Here is a 19,052-nt window from a genome sequence, read left to right on the forward strand (position 1 = left end):
ACCATTGTGAAGCTACATATAGGTAGTGACCTATATGTAGTGCACGCGTGTAATGGTGTCCCCGCACTCACAAAGTCCGGGGAATTGGCCCTGAACAATGTGGGGGCACCTTGGCTAGTGCCAGGGTGCCCACACACTAAGTAACTTAGCACCCAACCTTTACCAGGTAAATGTTAGACATATAGGTGACTTATAAGTTACTTAAGTGCAGTGTAAAATGGCTGTGAAATAACGTGGACGTTATTTCACTCAGGCTGCAGTGGCAGGCCTGTGTAAGATTTGTCAGAGCTCCCTATGGGTGGCAAAAGAAATGCTGCAGCCCATAGGGATCTCCTGGAACCCCAATACCCTGGGTACCTCAGTACCATATACTAGGGAATTATAAGGGTGTTCCAGTAAGCCCATGTAAATTGGTAAAATTGGTCACTAGCCTGTTAGTGACAATTTGAAAGAAATGAGAGAGCATAACCCCTGAGGTTCTGATTAGCAGAGCCTCAGTGAGACAGTTAGTCATAACACAGGTAACACATTCAGGCACACTTATGAGCACTGGGGCCCTGGCTGTCAGGGTCCCAGTGACTCATACAACTAAAACAACACATATACAGTGAAAAATGGGGGTAACATGCCAGGCAAGATGGTACTTTCCTACAATTACCATTATGCAATTTCCCCAGTATTCCAATCCCTACCATCATCTTACATACGTTTATATTGGACAGCTGAAGCCCACCGCTGTTTCTGGAAACTCCAGAGAAACAAGAATGAAATTGAAAATAAGGTTTGATTTATTTAATTGCTCTTAACGGCAAAGTTTTTGAAGTAGAAAGAAAATAGTATTACTTTTTAATTCATTTGGTAGAGAGGCACAAAATGTCTTCAAACCTCTTTCAAGATGCACACCTCCCAGGGGCCCTCAAGTGATGATTACTGTGACTTATTGGAAGCAGCTGATTGATTAAAACTTGGTTTCAAAGTCAACACACATATAGTAATGGAAAGGCACAAATTGTACACTAGATACTAACTTCCCAGTTAACCCATTGAGTCATCTAGGGGCCATGAGAGAGTTGACATCTCAATGTGAATTGATGGAGCCATTGACTTGTACATCAGATATCAGATTAGTGTTCTCTGCTATAATGGGAAAATACAAGGGCTGGCTTTTAGAGATTAGGCTTCATGTTTTAAAATGACTATTGGCTTCATCAGGATTGTTGAAATAGCCATACAATCAGCTGAAGGGATAGCTAACCCCAAACAAATTTATGGTGAAGTTTTATTATGCAGGAATGCATGAGGTGAACAGTTTGATGACAGATCAAGATAAGGAAACTATTTTATACAGTTTTGACAAGACCAAATGTTGTGGTTTTAACTCTCACACAGCTAATTTTCATAATTGTTCTGCTGCAGTAAAAGGATGTATTGAATACAAGATAGTTCATAATTAGCAGGTAACTTAATTTGTTTGATTGACTGAGTAGGAAAATGGGAGCAGAAGAAGTAAGGTAGGGCAGTGACAACCATGCCTGTGAAAGGTATCAGTACTTTACATTACGAAGAGTAGACTGGTGGAGAGCGATGGGGAAGATGTAAAGCTGGGTGTGTCCAAGATTAGAACACAATGTACAGCATGGGGTCAAGAAAAGGATTTAAAAAGATTGTCAAAAATTGCAAAGAAAGAATATCTTATGTAAAATAATTAATTTCCATTTCTCTATAAATGCTGACACAATTGATTGGTTCATAAGTGAGAAATATTGTATGTATGCTGTAAATTTATATTTGTTTCTCGAGGCAATATGTTATCTTGGAAGCTCATTAGTAAGTGTATATGAAGCTCCAGTCTAGTCACTGCAGCGGATTGTTTGGGTATGTTTTGCTAAATTATCATCAGTGTAGTTTACTTCAGATTTCACAAATCACAACATATATTAAATACAGTACATTACGTCTTTTGACTTCAGTAAATTGAATATTGTTTCCTGTTCTGTTAATTACAGCAAGATCAAACAGAAGAACAAATTGATTTGATTGCATAAATGTGTCTAACTATTATAAATATGTAATAGTTTTCAAGGTATTATCCTTACACAAGCAAGCAAGTTATATGGCAATCCTGTTCCTCATCAACACACCATGAAGGGGGATTCTAAATTAAATTTCATATATGAAGAGCACATACCAAATAATGCATTACGTTCAGTTATGGCTTGCAGCCCCCATTTATATATTTAAATAATAAATAAGCTTTCTCATAGGAGAGTCGAAGTTGTTCCTTTGACTCCAGAAATATTACCCACCTTTCTTGCTAGATTTATTTTAGGTGGTCCTTTTGTTTTAGTTTTATTTGAAGTGCACTTATGGAACTCTGGCAGCCCACTTTGTTTTTTTATTTTTCCTTTCCCCTCACTTTTTGGTGCCTTGTGAGACTTGGCCACACCTCCTGCCTCCATGTCCAGCTAGGATCAAGGCTTGGAATCTTTTAAAAACCAGCTGTACTGCATTCGCAGGTGTGCCATTCTTCTGATACACCTGATTCAGAAGCCTTTGCCAGACTACTCTTCTGCTACCTCCCCCTCATGTGTGATGGCACGTGGGGTAGAACAGTGGCTCTCAGTGCTCAGACTGGTATGCTTTCATTGAACCAAACTCCTTCCCTAATGTAGTATGAGGAAAATCATATGCAAAATGTTTCTACCCCTAGAAGCCTGTGGCACTGGTAGGCATTCACAGTATGGTTGGTTAAGAAGTAGTCCACTATTTCACTGATGTTCTTTACCCTTTCTGGCTCAGGGAAGTTTTACTAGCTACAGTCCACAACTAAAGGTACAGAGGAGGATTATCTGTATGTCACCAAAAAGCCAAGACTGTATTTTGTGCTAAGTATCTGGGCTAATCCAGTTTACACTCTCTCCTTTGGTTGAGAGAATCTTCAAAGTATGTGTAGCAGTGGACCTTCTGTCACAGAAAGGTTTGCTTCTGGGTCAAACATCTTAGTAAAAACACATTTGTCATTGAGACCGAATGGCATTATCCTATAGTGAAAGATTTGTTGTCCCATTGCACAAGAGGTACTTCTGTGTCTGCCCAGGTCAGGTTCATGGAGCTAAATGCTCTGTCTTCAAATTGAGTATAACAAGCCATCGTGTTGACCAGCTGCTACACCTTGAGCTAAAGCCAGCCCCTAAGAGACAAACAGTGAGGTTTCTATCATTGAGCTCTATCTTGGAGTGGAACCTTCCTCTCTTTTTCATGCATGGAAATGCTGGGGATAATATGCTTCTGGATCAAACATCTTAGTAAAGACACGTTTGTCATTGAGACCGAATGGCATTATCCTATAGTGAAAGATTTGTTGTCCCATTGCAAAAGAGGTACTTCTGTGTCTGCCCAGGTCAGGTTCATGGAGCTAAATGCTCTGTCTTCAAATTGAGTATAACAAGCCATCGTTTTGACCAGCTGCTACACCTTGAGCTAAAGTCAGCACCTAAGAGACAAACCATGAGTTTTATATCATTGAGCTCTATCTTGGAGTGGAACCTTCCTCTCTTTTTCATGCATGGAAATGCTGGGGATAATATGCCTGTCCCCTTTTCTGAGAGTGGGATTGCCTCACTAATTCATTGAAGGACAAGTTTATTGACCTCCTGCAGATGGTCCTAGGATATTAACTGGGACAGAGATGATCTGGATGGGTTGGTGGTGGGAGCTGTAAAGAATAGCAGCTGTTGATCATTGAAAGGACACATCCTTTGGTACCTGTGTGGGCCCTGTGCTAGTAGAGGAGAGGAGCACCCCTATTTAAAGCAGAATGGATCCCCTGAGATGATGAATGTTGGAGGAAGTAGGCCATGGGAGCAGACTTGTTTCTTCCTGCTGATGTACATCTATGACTGATTGTTTCCTGAGGAACAGGAGGCTTCAGTGAGGAGTTTGAGAAAAATAGTCCCCTAGCCTTGAAATACTGGAAATATTTTGCCAGCTGAAAAGGGGGGAAGAGACTTTGGTGATGTAATCGCTTGGATAGGACTACGCTGTTTGGTTGTGACCATGCCTGTCACGTATAGCTCGATGTCCTTATCCATCCTGGGATCAAACAAATTCTTCACTTTTATGAAGGGGCTGGTGAGCTTTACCTGTGCCTCAGTCTTGATATATGAGAACTTGAGCTATGATTTTCAGCACATGGCCAGGCAGGCGATTGTGGTTCTTGTGAAATCCCAGGATTCTCACAGTTTTTGCTCTGCATTACCAAGGTTACAATGAGCGCACCTGTCTCTGGTTGGTCATTATAGCACGGGTAGTTGCTTCGCAGAGTGAGAGATCCTAGGAGCTCGGTACTTGTTGTACAAGGTCCTTCAAACTGCAAGCTGAGACAAAGGCTTCTATAACATCTCTCTGATCCAACTTAAACACAGGTGGCTTGAATTGCTATTCAGGCTACAGTTTGGGCCTCAGTGCTCAAGATCATTCAGATCCTTGCAAGCATTATATTGCCTGGTTGGGAGCCTGTCATCCTGGTTGAATGTACAGGTCTCTTGGTTACTGTTCTGCAGTCGACATCTGGCTCACGAAAAGGGAGCTCCTTAGAAGGAGTAGGCGATGAATCCAAGGGGTATCACCCATCACTGGAGGCCAAGGTAGAGCAGTCAGCATTGAGACTGGCCGCTGGACCATAACTAGCAGTCCTGGATGGACTGCTAGTTAGGATGGAATACTGGTGCCTAAGGCTTGTCTTCAACTTCAGGAGTTACAATGCAATTAGTTGGTTATACAGCAAGGTTGACAACAGCTCCACTGCCACTGTATGATTTCAAGAAGACCCTTTCGTTCTTAATTTTAAACTCTGTGCATCCAGTAAGTAGTTTTTGGGTGGGTACAGCATGAGGCACAAACTGCACTCCGATATAAGGGCAGCAGGCAGAATTTCGATGTCTCCTGAATGATGGAACAGTACATTAGATGTGTATTCTGTTGTGTTCCCTGTAAGAAGCAGCAGGTGGGAGTGTCGGAGCATAGTCTAATGAAATTGAGTACTATTGACACAATTGATTTTACTGCAAGAGATCCATGAGACTACTGCAGCTTGCCCCAGGGAGACTGTAGCTTGCAAGCTCCTCTCTCTCGAAGATCTAGACCAGTAAGGAGATTGGCAGATCACTCAATTTTTGGTGAGGAGTGCCTCTGGTTGCATGCCAACCTCCCAGTCAGAGCTTTATAATCTTCATAGAGGCCACTTTGAGGGTGGTAACAGGCCTCTGCAGTGTTAGGCTGACACAGCAACAGAGAGCCTCCACAAATGAAGCTGAGCTGGACACACTGTTGCACCTCCGCTGTCTCTGAAGTGAACGGGAGAGTGGGTCTGTTGCTCTGGTTCCTGGGACGGGTTGTACTACAGGGATCCAGCATTGCACCAAAGGTCCCCTGTGATGCAGTGGAGGTTTGGGGACATCTACTCTGAGACAAGTAGCTGGTTTTCATTCAACACTGTCTTTGGAGACAGAGTTTAAAGGTTCCTTTTCTTCAGGGCATTTCAAGCTCTTTTACTGAATTCTGACTTATAGGTCCGGCTGAAATAAGTTGTCTGGGAGAGTTGTAAGAATGGTCTTACATCTAGATATTTTCACCTTCCTTGTGGCCACTTGCATCCCTTGTGCAGGCCTCCATAGCCTTAGAGGGACTTCTCTGGCTCTGTTTCACTGGCAGAAGAGCACTCTGTATCACATCTGGCTCCCTAAATCCTGTACTCACCCCGTGACTCTTACTTCTGATGATGATACCAGTGCCATCTGTAGGACTGGTGGGTGTACTGCATCCTTATTTTGAAGGCAGGACAGATGTGTCCAGCTGGACCTAGTTCTAATAGTGCACAGAGCTCTGACCTGCAAAATTCCAGTGACTCAATGTACAAAGCTTGAACGCCAAAGCATTGAGGTATGGGCACCCAAGCTGAAGGAAACAGATGGAGGGAAAATGGAGTACGCATTTAAAAAACTGCGAGATCAAGAGGTGTTGGGAGCTGGTCCCTGTGTTTGGAATTTACTGAGTGCGAGAAAGTTTATCTAATTCACAACATAAAATGGAGAAAAGGCAAGTGATGATGGTGTGCATACATGTATGAGAGAAGCATGTATGGTGCTGGTGCTTGAAGCCCTGAATTGACAGTTATTGAGACTCTTTCTGGTGCAGCCGCTTTTGGCAGGATTCCCAACAAGCTCAGAAGGGGGAACAGGGACATAAGAGTAAGTTAAATTTTTTAACTAAATTCAAACCACTGCAAAAGTTAGGCTTACATCTGATGTAGGTATACACTCTGATAAAGATATGCTGACTGTTAATTTTTATTGTTTAATTTACTTTTTATTTCTACTCTTTTTCTGTTTGTTTTTTAAGACCTGAAGGCTGGCCGCGATGAGGCAGCAGGCAGCTGTAGCTGGCAAAGTCTTTATCCAGAGGGACTACACAAATGGTACACTGTGTCAGTTCCAGACGAAATTCCCTCCTGAGCTGGAGAACAGGGTAAGAAATAGCAGCTTTTCACATCTATCTTTGCAATGTTTGTTAAAGGAAATAGAAACTCTTCATAATAGTCTTCAGCCTTATGTCTTTATCAGAGGATTTAATCAGTGATGGGTCTCATGCAGAGGCTGGTGCTGTACATATATGATCTAAGGAACACTCAGTTTTAACGTCATTGAATATACGAAATGAGTTTTGAGTAATGTTTTTAATCTGAAATTTTGAATTCAGCCAAGGACTGATTGGTTCCAAAGATGTTGATTAATCTCAAATGCATTTCACGTTTGGCATTTGAGCAGTCTGACACAGTTCTTATGCTTTAAAATTCCGAACTAAGATGTGGGCTCACATAGTTAAGCAATGGTACAACAGACTTTCATCATTCTGAAGTTAATCATTTGAGTACCAATGAGTTTGGTAATAGGAAATGTTATTTTTATAACCTAAAACCACAAAACCGGTGTACCGTGCTGTGTGTGTGTGTCATTTATTATTGAGGTATTGATAAAGCTCAACAGGTACCTACTGCAGTACAGCTTCGGTGATAAATTTTCAAAGCTTACAGATACCAGTGCTTGTCGATGTTTGTGTGCTAAAAAAAGTGTGAGAGGGAAGGGGATAGCCAGCATGAGGCATTGTTTTTGTCGTTTTCCTCATCTTCTCTTTGACGTGGTTAAGAATGGAGAAAAAGTCTGTTATTGAGAAACATTCCTAATTGTTAAGGTCACGTTTCACCCAGTTAGTAGAGTGAAAGACACCTTCTATAGGAAGAAAAAGCCCAAACACACAAGTGTTGTTGTACAACTGTTGTTGTACCACTGTTGTTTAACTTATAGGGAGGTTCAGATGTGATTAGACAAAATGTATAGAACAGAAACCTCCATAAACTAATGTTTGATTAATTAGACTAAAGTTTGCTGCATGCATCACAAGAATCTAGCCCACATACCCATGAGGTCTAGCCCATATAACCTAGACCTCTTTACATTTACTAACAACATTGCCATCAGGGCAGGAGTGTTTCTCAGTTTGTTTAAACACGCAATATTAATAAATATATTACTAAACCATGATGTGGTAACATATTGTCATCTACACACAGTAACTTATCAAGAAATCTCCAAAAGCCTCTCACTAACTTGCAGCTTTACTGATAAAACTATATCGTGTATTATCAATCTGTGAAAATTGGGTTTCAGAAAACATATCCTTTTCACATCAACATGTAAAGTATTCTGATTTGTTTTCATACTATGAAAGTATATTTTCATCACACAAATATTAAAAAAGGGCTTTCACAACTACTGAAATACATTTTGAAATGTTTGCACAGTTGACTTAGTCATTTAAATGGAGTGTGGTAGGAAATGTGACACCCTGTATCCTTTCATTTTACATTCTAAGCAGCAGGTCACACTGTTCACCTTACAAAGTCCTGGAACTCTGCAGTCAGAAGGAAAATTAATTGTAAAAAAACCTGACTTTGATGTCTGTCTGTGACACAGCGGAAATGTGACAAAAGAACAAGGTTTAAAGGCATCTTTTATTGCCCCTCCACTTTTCAACTGAACAGAACACCTGTTCAGTGTCAACTCGCCATAAGTATTAAAAATAGCTCGACCTGATCAAATAAGACTTGCCAATGCGAGTGGTCGAGTGTTTTTTTTTTTAGCTCTGTTTACACTTTACCCAGTATGGCATGGGCGGAAAACAACCATCCATTGGTGTCTGTAGTGGGCACTGTGAAATTGGTTGATGTGATGTACATGGGGTTGAAAGAAATGCAGCCAATCCAAGACTAAATGGCTGTCTGTGAACTTCCATAACAATTATACTTTATCCTAGGAAGATGAAATTTAATTCAGAGATTTGCAGTTCTTAGGTGATAATAAGAACTGTGCTTTTCGTTTAGGGTGAAAGTTGCTAGGCTATAACATCAAAACAAGAACAGTTTTAATACTGATACTTTTAACCGATCAGAGTCGCAGTGGATTCATAGGAAGTGGCTAATTATGATGAGGGTAAACAGAGGTGGGCTTTGAACTCATAAAGGAGTCCTCAAACCTGTTAATCCTACACAGTTCCAAATGGTCTTCTTGACGAACTTCTATAATTGATCATATGAACAAGGAACAGCTGCTACCTTGGAAGAAGTTTTGAAAAGCTTGTCGACTTTAAATATAAAGCACACTTATTTTTGCTCAATTGAATTGCACCCTCACATTTACAGATTTGTTAAGCTGTTTAGTCGAACAAAGTTGTAAATAAAATATTATAAGCCAATTTTTTGTTGTTGCAATGTCCAAATGTTACAATTGTCAAAGTACAACTACAAGTGACATTTACTTGTACTATTAATAGTCTCGTGATTTGGGTACAAGCTGACTGCACAGCGTCTTTGCAACAAAGCTTTACATTTGCACCAGTGTCTTCTGTATAGCTCCCTCTCTGTTTTGTAAGAAGACTTAATGACCGTAATCACCAACTTCAGCTTATCATGTGAAAGGTCTAGGATTTGTAGTGGTGTAAGATCTGATGTTAGTGCTAATTAGTACTTCTACTACTGCTTTTTGCATTGAACATTTTCATTATTTATTTTCTTTTGCAAACAATTGGCTGCACCAGTGCTATAACCGTCTCAAGGGAATGGATGACAAAACGCTTAGAGACTCCTTTTAGATGTAGTGTATGAAATAAAAATAAAATTACACTCAACTCATGTTAAAATTAGCTGTTAAGGGAATTGACAATTGTCTTCATACTAGCATTGCTTCTTACTTAACGATAAACAGTCATGTGCTTTGAACTTTTACCCACTTCATTATCCCTTTTCTAGCTGCTCATCTATAACAGATCATCTTAAGAAAAAAAAAAAGCACCTCTCTCATTCTTCCACCTAGTAGGTGTACTATTCAAATATCATTAGCAAACAGTTACTGCATCACAACAGATGAAAGAAAAGTGGATAAAAGTGGTAATCTCACATAAGTTTACTGCATTTGTAAATTGTCTCCATTCCAGTCCGAGGCTTTCTGTAACCCATGTGAATTAAATGATTCTCAGTTTCAAAACCAAGAACTTTCATTCACAATTAATTGGAATTGACACCTTCACCTAATAAATGAACATATCTCTGCATGCTACTCTTAACACATCTTCAGAAGACTAGTGAGACCCAGAACTGCATTGAAAACCATGGATCTTTTTGAAAGTCACCCTGATCCTACTAAAATATCTGTGGTGCCATAAGAATGTTGGATTATGCGTGACCGAAACACAGCACCACAACTTATCTCTGTTATACAACACTCTTTTACCTGATTTCATCATCTGTAAATGTAATTCAAACTCGGTTTGCTTGATTTGTTTACTGGTATCTAAAATCGTCATACTAAGAAATTTTCCACCTTTTGGTTAATGCACATTACTCTAAGGCAGTGTCTTTTTTGAGCTCAGATTATATATTAACCAACCATGTAAGAAGAGAACATAGTCTATGCCTGATTTGCTTAAAATATCACTTACTCCCCAATCTCCTTTCACACGGTTCAGAAATGGACATTCTTTTATGCCTTCCTCATTGATAAACCTCTTCACACTCTTTCTTCAGCCCTTTTCCCAAAGTTTCCTCACGGCATCATGGTGCCAACCACACTTTTTTCAATGCCATCTTAACTTAACCATTTCTTTTGCATGACACTTGAAACCCTCTTTGCATTGTCTATGGTCTGCCTTACAAAAACCCACACTACTAACTTGAGTAAACTACAAAGACTTAAAATAACCAACATTAAGTTCATATCTCACCTGTTTACTTTCTAACACCAAGTCTGCTATTCAGAAAGTGCATGATGGGCATCCTAAGCAGATGAAGTGCTGCATTTGATAATCTGAAAATATCTTCCTTCTTCTTAACATTTTACATAATTGCATGGTGCAATAAATTTGAAGCTTGTGTATGTTTGGGTAGCTTTTATATGAACTATTACATTTTTAAGTACATTTGCTTGAATTCACATCCCACAGTCTTTGCCAATCAACCTCAGTAACTTGTGCCACCATGGTTTTAACACTGGGTGTTTGATGCTCGCCAAATGCATGGTGGTCAAGATATAGTCCAAGGGTAGCATTCGTTAATTCACCTGTCATGGTGGCATCTTAATTATTACTGTTGTACTAGTTATTGCTTATTGCTGTGGAAAATAGGATTCTTTGTTGAAGGTTTTTTGTTATTTATATAAGTTTTTTTACGGCTGCTAGATCATCATATTCAAGCAGTTATTAACCTCCTGTAAGACTTCCACTGTGTTTTTATGTTTATGTGATAGACGTTTGTACTACTCTTAAGACTTGCTAGTTTGATAGCTGTTTTTGGTCAATATTGACCCCATACGGAGGTGTGCACGTATTACATTTTTTATTTTATTGGTTGATAACTTTCAAGCTGTTTATTTATCGGGTAATTATAGCTTCCTTCTTTTAATTTCATCATATCTTGTATTATTTCTTGGTCAACTATTATGATACTCCTTATGTTGGGGATGTAGATTAACATTCATCCACATTATTGACATACTATCTTTGGTCTTTGCTCTTTTTGTTACATTTTTCTTGGATATTTGCTACTGTTTGACTATGGGTCTTTAATATTCCTTTTTCCTGTACGGTACTGTACTGTCAGCTTGTTGCTATTTCACACTTTTGAACATAGGACTTTCCCCACGTATTCTATTCAAAGTGTGTGTACTCAAAACATGCTCATTTGTTTCCCTGCTTACTGTACACTTACTGTAAATATATGCAGGTTTTCTGTTTTGCACTAGGCAGCATGGACACAGTGCATTAATGTGCAGTACATTCTCTTACACCGTCTAATTGCATATGCAGAATTGTAAGGAGCTCCTTCGTTTTCACGCTTGTGATGGGTTGCTGGAGCATGTTTATTTCCTACCAGGCATAGCTGGGTTTTGTTGATTTAGTCACTGTTTTCAGTCCCTCTATGTTAGTTGTGGATTCATGAAAGGTGTTGGGGCATTGTAATTGAGATTATAAATGTGCCATTTGTGGAAGTAATGCCCTTGAGTTTTTTTATACATAATGTCAAATCCATTTTTTTCAATGAAGGCATCCTTAAATGGACCACAGCTATTCAATTGAAAAGTTTTATCAAGATAAAGCACTTCTGAAAACAACTCAATAGAACGTTACTTTTTTGATTCCCTACAGAGTATGGAAGTCTGACATATTTATTCCCACACAATGGAAGGCCCACTGTCCATTTTAATTCCACTAGTAATGCTTAGGGGATTACTCTCTGTGTTAATTTGCCTTGCATTTTATCCTCTAGTTAATTTATGCAGTGGCTTGTATAACACTATTTAGCATCTGGCTGGGTTGACGTGGCTGTAGTTTACATCATTCATATAACACCTCACGCACCAGTGTAGTGCAGTCTGAATTTGAGGGTGGCAAGTGGGGAGTACAGTGACAAGGCAGTCAGGCTTGTGTTATTGTTGAAAGGGGAGTGTATGCTGGTGAAGAAAGTTAGGTTCTACATGTGATGAGAACTGTGTAAACTACATTTACAATACACTACATTTAGTGGGGAAAAAGCATATTTTTAAATTGAATGCACGCTATTCCCTGAGCCTCAAGCTGGTCTGGTATGCTTGGTTGGTCACATAATTGCAAAACATACTTGTTGAGTTCAATGTACTTTGTAAGAACTAAAGCAAGGGTGTTGGTTCAGAAGTACCTTAAAGGGCTAGTCCCACTGAACTTTCTATTTGCCAGTTTACCTCCCCTAAGAAAGTGCCAAATTGTGGCCAAACAATTGGCATTTCTGTGAAGTTGCTGAGATTTATGGTCCTCGTCAGATGAGATACCACCCAAGCCACTTTCCATAGCAGCCCTGCATGATTTGAGAGACTTTGGATGTGCCTGTGGCTGGCCAGCAGAATTGACATTGTCAGTCACCAGCTCCTTCCCAGTTATTTAGGCTTAATTGTGGTGGATGCTTAACTTAATAGGTCTACAAAGAATAGAGTTGGTAGAAATAGTTGCAAATTGTGTATCAATGTTTACCGAATTCATTCCTTTTTTGCAAACCAACCTATGAACAGAGAGGTTTGTTACCAAAAATCTGATTTGTAGTGGATCTCAATTCGACCTACCTCCTGAATAATGAGGTAGGTTGAAAATTTTCATCCACTATAAATCACTGCCGTGACATGGATGGTGGCCTGTTGAGCTCTTGAGACCTCGTTGTCTTTAATTGGTTTTAAGTAAAGTGATCAATTGTTTTTTTTAAAATGCAGCTCATTTTCCTTAAACGAAAATAGGGTGTGTTAAAAAAAACAAAATTGCTACAATTTTTTAACACTAGGCTCACACAGCCTATTCTTAAAAATTGTTTTTCTTAGCATTCACAAAGAGGAAGCCCCATGGTGGCCCCTTCCTATTGGCAAACTCCTTACCACTGTCTTTCAGTAGCTGGTAAAACATTAAAGTTTTGAAACCGGATTTCAGTTGCTAAACATCAATACATACTATTACAAGTTGCTATTTGGAAAGGGTATCCTAAACACGCCCCTTCAGAATACCAAATCTGGAATTTAGTCACAAACCCAATTTGCAATTCGGTAATGTGTTACTGAATCGTAATTTGGATTTCTTACATATCAAAAGCTCATTTTGCAATCGCATATGGACTGATTCTTTGACTCAGACCCTTTGAGGACGTAAACCGTTTTCGTACATCTGGCCTCCTAGTTCTTATTTTCTTAATTGTACCTAATTGGTGCCCCTTTTTTCATTCATCTGTGAGCTGCACCATCTTCATTTAGGAATTTCTCTGGGATCAGCTTGATTTCCATGCTTGTTTAACATGTATGTTTGGCCTTTGGGTAAACTCATACACTCAGATGGATTTCATTTTTTAATGTATATGTCACAGATACCCAAATTGTTATTCTCCTTGTAGCTGAGAAGTTGTCGGCCACATGTTTTCAGACTTTCCTTCATTAGGCCAGACAGTGAATCAATAGCTTGTAGCTCAGTCTGAACAGGGGAAAAAATGTGATGCTTATTATTGACAATTCTTGTGCATCTTATTCAGTACACCTCGAGCCAAACACCTTTGCTCTTCCTTAGCACCCTCAGTATACACTTTAGCCATTAGATTTGATGCTGTCCAACCTGCTGGTGGGTTGCTGGTCATGTTTTTGGTGGGTCGCTGAAAGTCCAAGCAGTAAAAAAGATGCCTTCAAATTCTGTTTTTACCTTGTCACATTTGCTGCGCTTATATGACGAGGCCTATGTCTTCTAGCAAATTACTGCTTACTTTTAACATGGGGATTGGTGTTTACAAACTCCTCTCAATTTGCAGTTAAAGAAGGAACAGTTAAGTGAATAATGTGACTGTCTTGCTTGGTAGAGGGAAAGGTAGGATTTCATTTCTTGTAAAACACAACAAAATGTAAATACCTGTAAATGAACGGTACACTTTAACCGTTTAGGGAAGCAATCATGAACCATATGTTTTTTGGACATCTGAAGTGTGATGAAAACAAATATTTTTTTAATAGTATGGAAACAAATTAAGATGCTCTACTTGTTGATGCAAAAATGCTAAATATTTACTGAAACTCATTTTCCGCACATTTTCTGTTTTTTTGTGTGCAGATTTAGTGGCCATATTAATAGAAAATGGACTGTCTATAAATGACAGGGCGCTATCACACAATGATTTAGTTACGTTTAAAAAATCACCTGCATCTTGTTCATTAAAGCTAAGTGGTTTGCAAAAGTTTGTCATTCTAAAAAGTGGGTCGTTGTTGTCCAGTAAAATGATTGGTAAGCACTTCTGTGTAGGATAAGGAAAGTCCTTGTTAAATTTAGAAAGTAGAATTATAGCAATTTCCAGCGTGATAGGATTCTGTTTTGACTAGGTCAGTTCACTATGTTTAGGACTTCTTCGGTATCAAATTAAAAGGCTCCAGAGCTGCAAGTCTCCCTAAATAATCACTAGTTTTCTAATAGTTTTCTCATGCTACACCTTTACTGTCTAATCTCCATTGCCTTCCTATGAATGACCAGATTACATTTGAGGTTCTTTGTCTGGGTGCTCTTTACTCAGTGTCCAGCTTTCATTGTAAAGCACTTGCTCCCTTTTTGTTTGTTGGATGCTTAGTCATTGTCTACACTATTGCGTCAGCTTCTCAGATTTAAAATAGGGCATTATGGGTGGACACAGTCCTGACCTCTACTTTGGTCAACATTCTTCCCCTGACTCCAAGGACAACTTTGTGATTTCCTGCCATATTTTGGACTCTCGTGATGTCTTTCCTCCATGTAGGTGATTTTGTGATACTCCTTTGATCTTTAGTGCCATGGAACGTCTGTTGTTCAAACTGTCCGCAAATGTGGTGTGAATTGTAAATAAGATCTTGCTGTTTTTTCTTTTTTAACACCATTTATTTTTTCTTCTGACCTCTGTTTTTGAATTGCTGTAGTCACAGCATTCCCGCCTATTCGGAAGGTCATATATGTTACTCTGCTTAGTGTTAATGAATATTTTATAGCTGGGAAGAATCCATGAAGGAGAAGTAAGAGGTGCCTACCTGAAATCCTACGTTTCCATTCTAGGTGTCTTATTTAAGTTTAGAAAAATCAGTGAAAACATTGAATATTAATATTACTGACCAGAAATTAGGAATCTCCCTGCCACACTGCATAGTCCTGGTATTTGAGACTTGTTTGATATTTAATGATGCATTTGTATCTGTACTAACAGAAGTGCTGTACTCTGCAAAAACTGGAATATAAATAAGACTTTTTCCAGTTGAGATGGTTACTTCGAGTATAGTGTGAGATGTGATGTGTTTTGAGAAGAGAAACACAAGATTACTGAAACCGTAGTATGAACATAAGATAGCATTACATTTAGGCACACATTATGTACTATATGTTCAAAACTATCTTGTGTCTTATATGAGGGTGTAACATAATTTATGTTTTTTTTGTTTTTTTTTGTTTTTTTAACTTAATGTCATAGTTATTATTGAAACAGGTTACTCTGAGTTGGTGCAGAAGGACATTTAAGGGGATAGGACAGTGTTGCCCAACCTTTTAGACTCATGAAGACCTCCTCTGAATAACTACTGGAAGCATCAGACCCCCCCAAGCAATAAGTGCAATTTACATCTTAAACATTGAACAGTAATTCGCAAAAAATGCACAAACCAGTGCGCACCAAACAATTACTCTAATTGCTAAAGATATTATTTTGTATGGGAGAAAATATGCAAGAAGCAAAACATTTTAATGGGAAGGTTGGCACTGCATCTCGGCGACTAACTTTTCAATGCTTGGTTTATTTAGCAAAGCTTAATCCTCGGGTGAAATTCTACATTTCCCAACGATGTCTGTTTTTATTTTTTAGGTACGTAAGATCTGAGAAAGCTTTTTGACATAAATATGTGGTGAGGAAAGGAAATAAAACCATAAGGGCCTCTCATCTCTCCATTGCCTCTGTGTCACATGTAATTAATTTTTTATAGCACCTCTCATACCAGTGTAGGGTGTCTGAACACTTTACAGGGGACTACTGGATGTTGGATTCACATATCATCCACACTGGTAGGCATTTTACAAGAGTGCTTGGTCTGGAGAAGCACAAACTCAGGGTTCAGAATATAACAGTGGTTAGCGTTCACTTTAATTATAATAATGTATTTCTACAAAAGCAGACCTTTTTTATACAAACATGGAAAATGAGACTAGGAAAAATGTAACTTTTTAATTTTCATCATGCAGTTTGCACACAGCTCTTTGGCAGTTCATACCTTACTGTGCAAGATTATGATTGTAACTTATAAACTGCACAGTAACAAAATAATCTTTGTGACAAAAGCAGTAACCCACTGTGCTGTGCACATTAAATATTGTTCTTTGCATGATACACATTCGTTCTTTGCAGCAGGCCTATTAACCATCTGCGCTACTTTAGATGAGTCAAAACTGCCACTAGACAAAACTCCCATCTCTCTCAAGCAGGTACATTAGTCACCAGAGTTATCTCGATGCTTATATTTTTGCCCGAAAGATACTTGATGTACAAGGAACATTGCAGTTGTTTTACAACTGCTGCAGAAAGGAAGTAATAACTATTAGAGGCCCCAGCTGGCCTAGAGCTATGGACCCCTTGGGAATGTGTCATGGACCCCTGGGGAGCCGTGGATCACAGGTTGGGAACCACTGGCATAGGTTGATTCTGTTGGAAGGATCTGGACTCTGAGGAAGCACAAGGTGGTTTTGACACTACCAGTAAATGAAGAATTGTCATCATTTTTTATCCAAAGCACACGTTCTGCTGGTCTCCAACAAATCTTGAGCTGTTGATCTCTTCGGCTTTCTTAAAGGGAAATGCAGTTTTCTCTGTCATTACCTGCATATCTGCCCTGTTATTTTCATTGTTTTATTTTTTTGTTTTTCTTATGAGAATTAATAATAAGGTGGGTTTATCAGTGTGTTATTAATTTCCAAGTTATATGTATCATTTGTTTAAAAAAAGGAATAGAATGTGCCTCTAGTTAATCATTCTAGTGTAATAGAAAGAGAGTCTGTCTCATGCTAATTGTCCCGGGATACTGCCTACCGGTGAATATGTTTAGCATTTATGAATTCAGAGCTGAAATCCAAAATGGAGAAGCATAAGAACAGGTGAGTAACTTTTCCTTTTTGGGGATGTTGTTGATGCCATGTTTGTGCTGTAACTTCTGTGTTTCAGATTATTTTCGCTACACCCCAAATGTTTTCCCAATGGAATGTATCTGTATTTGATTGTGGGGAAAAAGGCAGAGAATTTATTTTTTTGTTTTCCTCATCCTACGAACGTCTTTGCTGCTTATTTACAAACCTTTTAGTAAAAGATGTATTTACCCTGTCACCATAAGCTTTAGGGAGAATTGCTTGAATATCAGGGTTCTGTTATGAATCTTTGCCATCGCTTACATTGTGGGAGTATGGAGTGCGAGCACCAAACTATCAAACCCATCTCCCATTCTGGCTGATAAGTGACCTGTACAATTGCATTGAGTTTAGACAGAAATTTGTTTTTTTCTAGAAATCTTGGAAATTAAGAATTTCAAGTGAAGTTATGAATTATCTTCATCAGGCCAGAAATAAAAGATTTCTCAAATGTCGCCTGCTTTTTTGTATTATACTTGAAGACTTGTTATATGCACATTGCATGTTCATTTGTATACTGCTGTAATACTCTGCAAGTTTTTTTGTGATGGACAGCTCTGTTTGCTGCTCATTTTAAATCAATTATAAAATGCGTTACTAAAACATATCAAAAGTTCAAAAAAAGTAAGTTGTAAGAAACCTTAAATGTGCTAATTACAGCTGGACATTTCTAGTGCTCTTTTGTCACTTTGGCTGACCTTCACATACATCATCTGCCCTAGCTGGCTTTTTTTCTTGGCCAGTACTCCAGAACATGTTTTTCACCCTCTCCAAGTGTAATCTCGAAAGTGCAAGCTTTCAATCAGTTATGAATAGTGGCATTGGTCCTGAACATTTGTTTCCACTGTGATCTCTTTTACAGATCGACAGGCAGCAGTTTGAAGAGACGATTAGAACTTTAAATAACCTCTATGCAGAAGCAGAGAAAATAGGGGGACAATCGTACCTTGAAGGCTGTTTGGCTTGCTTGACAGCCTACACAGTCTTCTTGTGCATGGAGACGCATTATGAGAAAGTGAGTACCTTTTTTTGAGTTTGATTGAAGGAAGAATACATCAAATAATCAATCAAAAAATGTATAGAGTGCACTACTCACCCGTAAGGGTCTCAAGGTGCTGGGGGGGGGGGGAGGGTGGAATGCCGATTACTGTTCGAAAAGCCATGTCTTGAGGTGTTTTCTGAAAGACAGGAGGTCCTGAGTCTTGCGGAGGTTGGTGGGGAGGGAATTCCAGGTTTTGGGGTGAGGTAGGAGAAGGATCTGCTTCCGGTGGTGGTGCGTTGGATGCGGGGGACTGTGGCGAGTGCGAGGTCGGCGGAGCGGAGGTGGCAAGTGGGAGTGTGGAAGTTCACTCTTTCGTTGAGATAGCCTGGTCTAGTGTTGTGGAGGGATTTGTGTGCGTGGATGAGGACTTTGAAGATGATCCTTTTGTTGATATGAAGCCAGTGAAGGGATCTGAGGTGAGAGGAGATGTGTTCTAGGCGTGGGAGGTCTAGGATGAGGCGGGCGGCTGCATTCTGGATCCTCTGGAGTTTTCGCTTGAGCTTGACTGTGGTGCCAACGTAGAGGGCGTTTCCATAGTCTAGCCTGCTGCTGATGAGTGCATGGGTGACGGTCTTTCTGGTCTCTATGGGAATCCATTTGAAGGTTTTTCGCAGCATGCAGAGGGTGTTTAAACAGGAGGAGGTGATGGCTTTAATTTGCTGGGTCATGGAGAGAGAAGAATCCAAGATGATGCAGAGGTTGCGTGCGTGGGTGTTGGGGGTAATCCTAGGGTGGC

General features: G+C 39.4%; 1 protein-coding gene across 1 annotated transcript in view; it reads left to right on the forward strand.

Moving 5' to 3' along the window:
* The window catches only part of GOLGA7 (golgin A7), a 191,915-nt gene that overhangs the window by 36,478 nt on the left and 136,385 nt on the right, over window positions 1-19,052 (forward strand). The window contains exons 2-3 of the mRNA XM_069214119.1: window positions 6,400-6,525; window positions 18,137-18,289. Of these exons, the coding sequence (XP_069070220.1) occupies window positions 6,418-6,525; window positions 18,137-18,289 (261 nt within the window). The 5' untranslated portion in view covers window positions 6,400-6,417. The remainder of the gene's footprint in view (window positions 1-6,399; window positions 6,526-18,136; window positions 18,290-19,052) is intronic.

This window comes from Pleurodeles waltl, chromosome 11 (genome assembly GCF_031143425.1).
Source record: "Pleurodeles waltl isolate 20211129_DDA chromosome 11, aPleWal1.hap1.20221129, whole genome shotgun sequence".
Taxonomy (NCBI): domain Eukaryota; kingdom Metazoa; phylum Chordata; class Amphibia; order Caudata; family Salamandridae; genus Pleurodeles; species Pleurodeles waltl.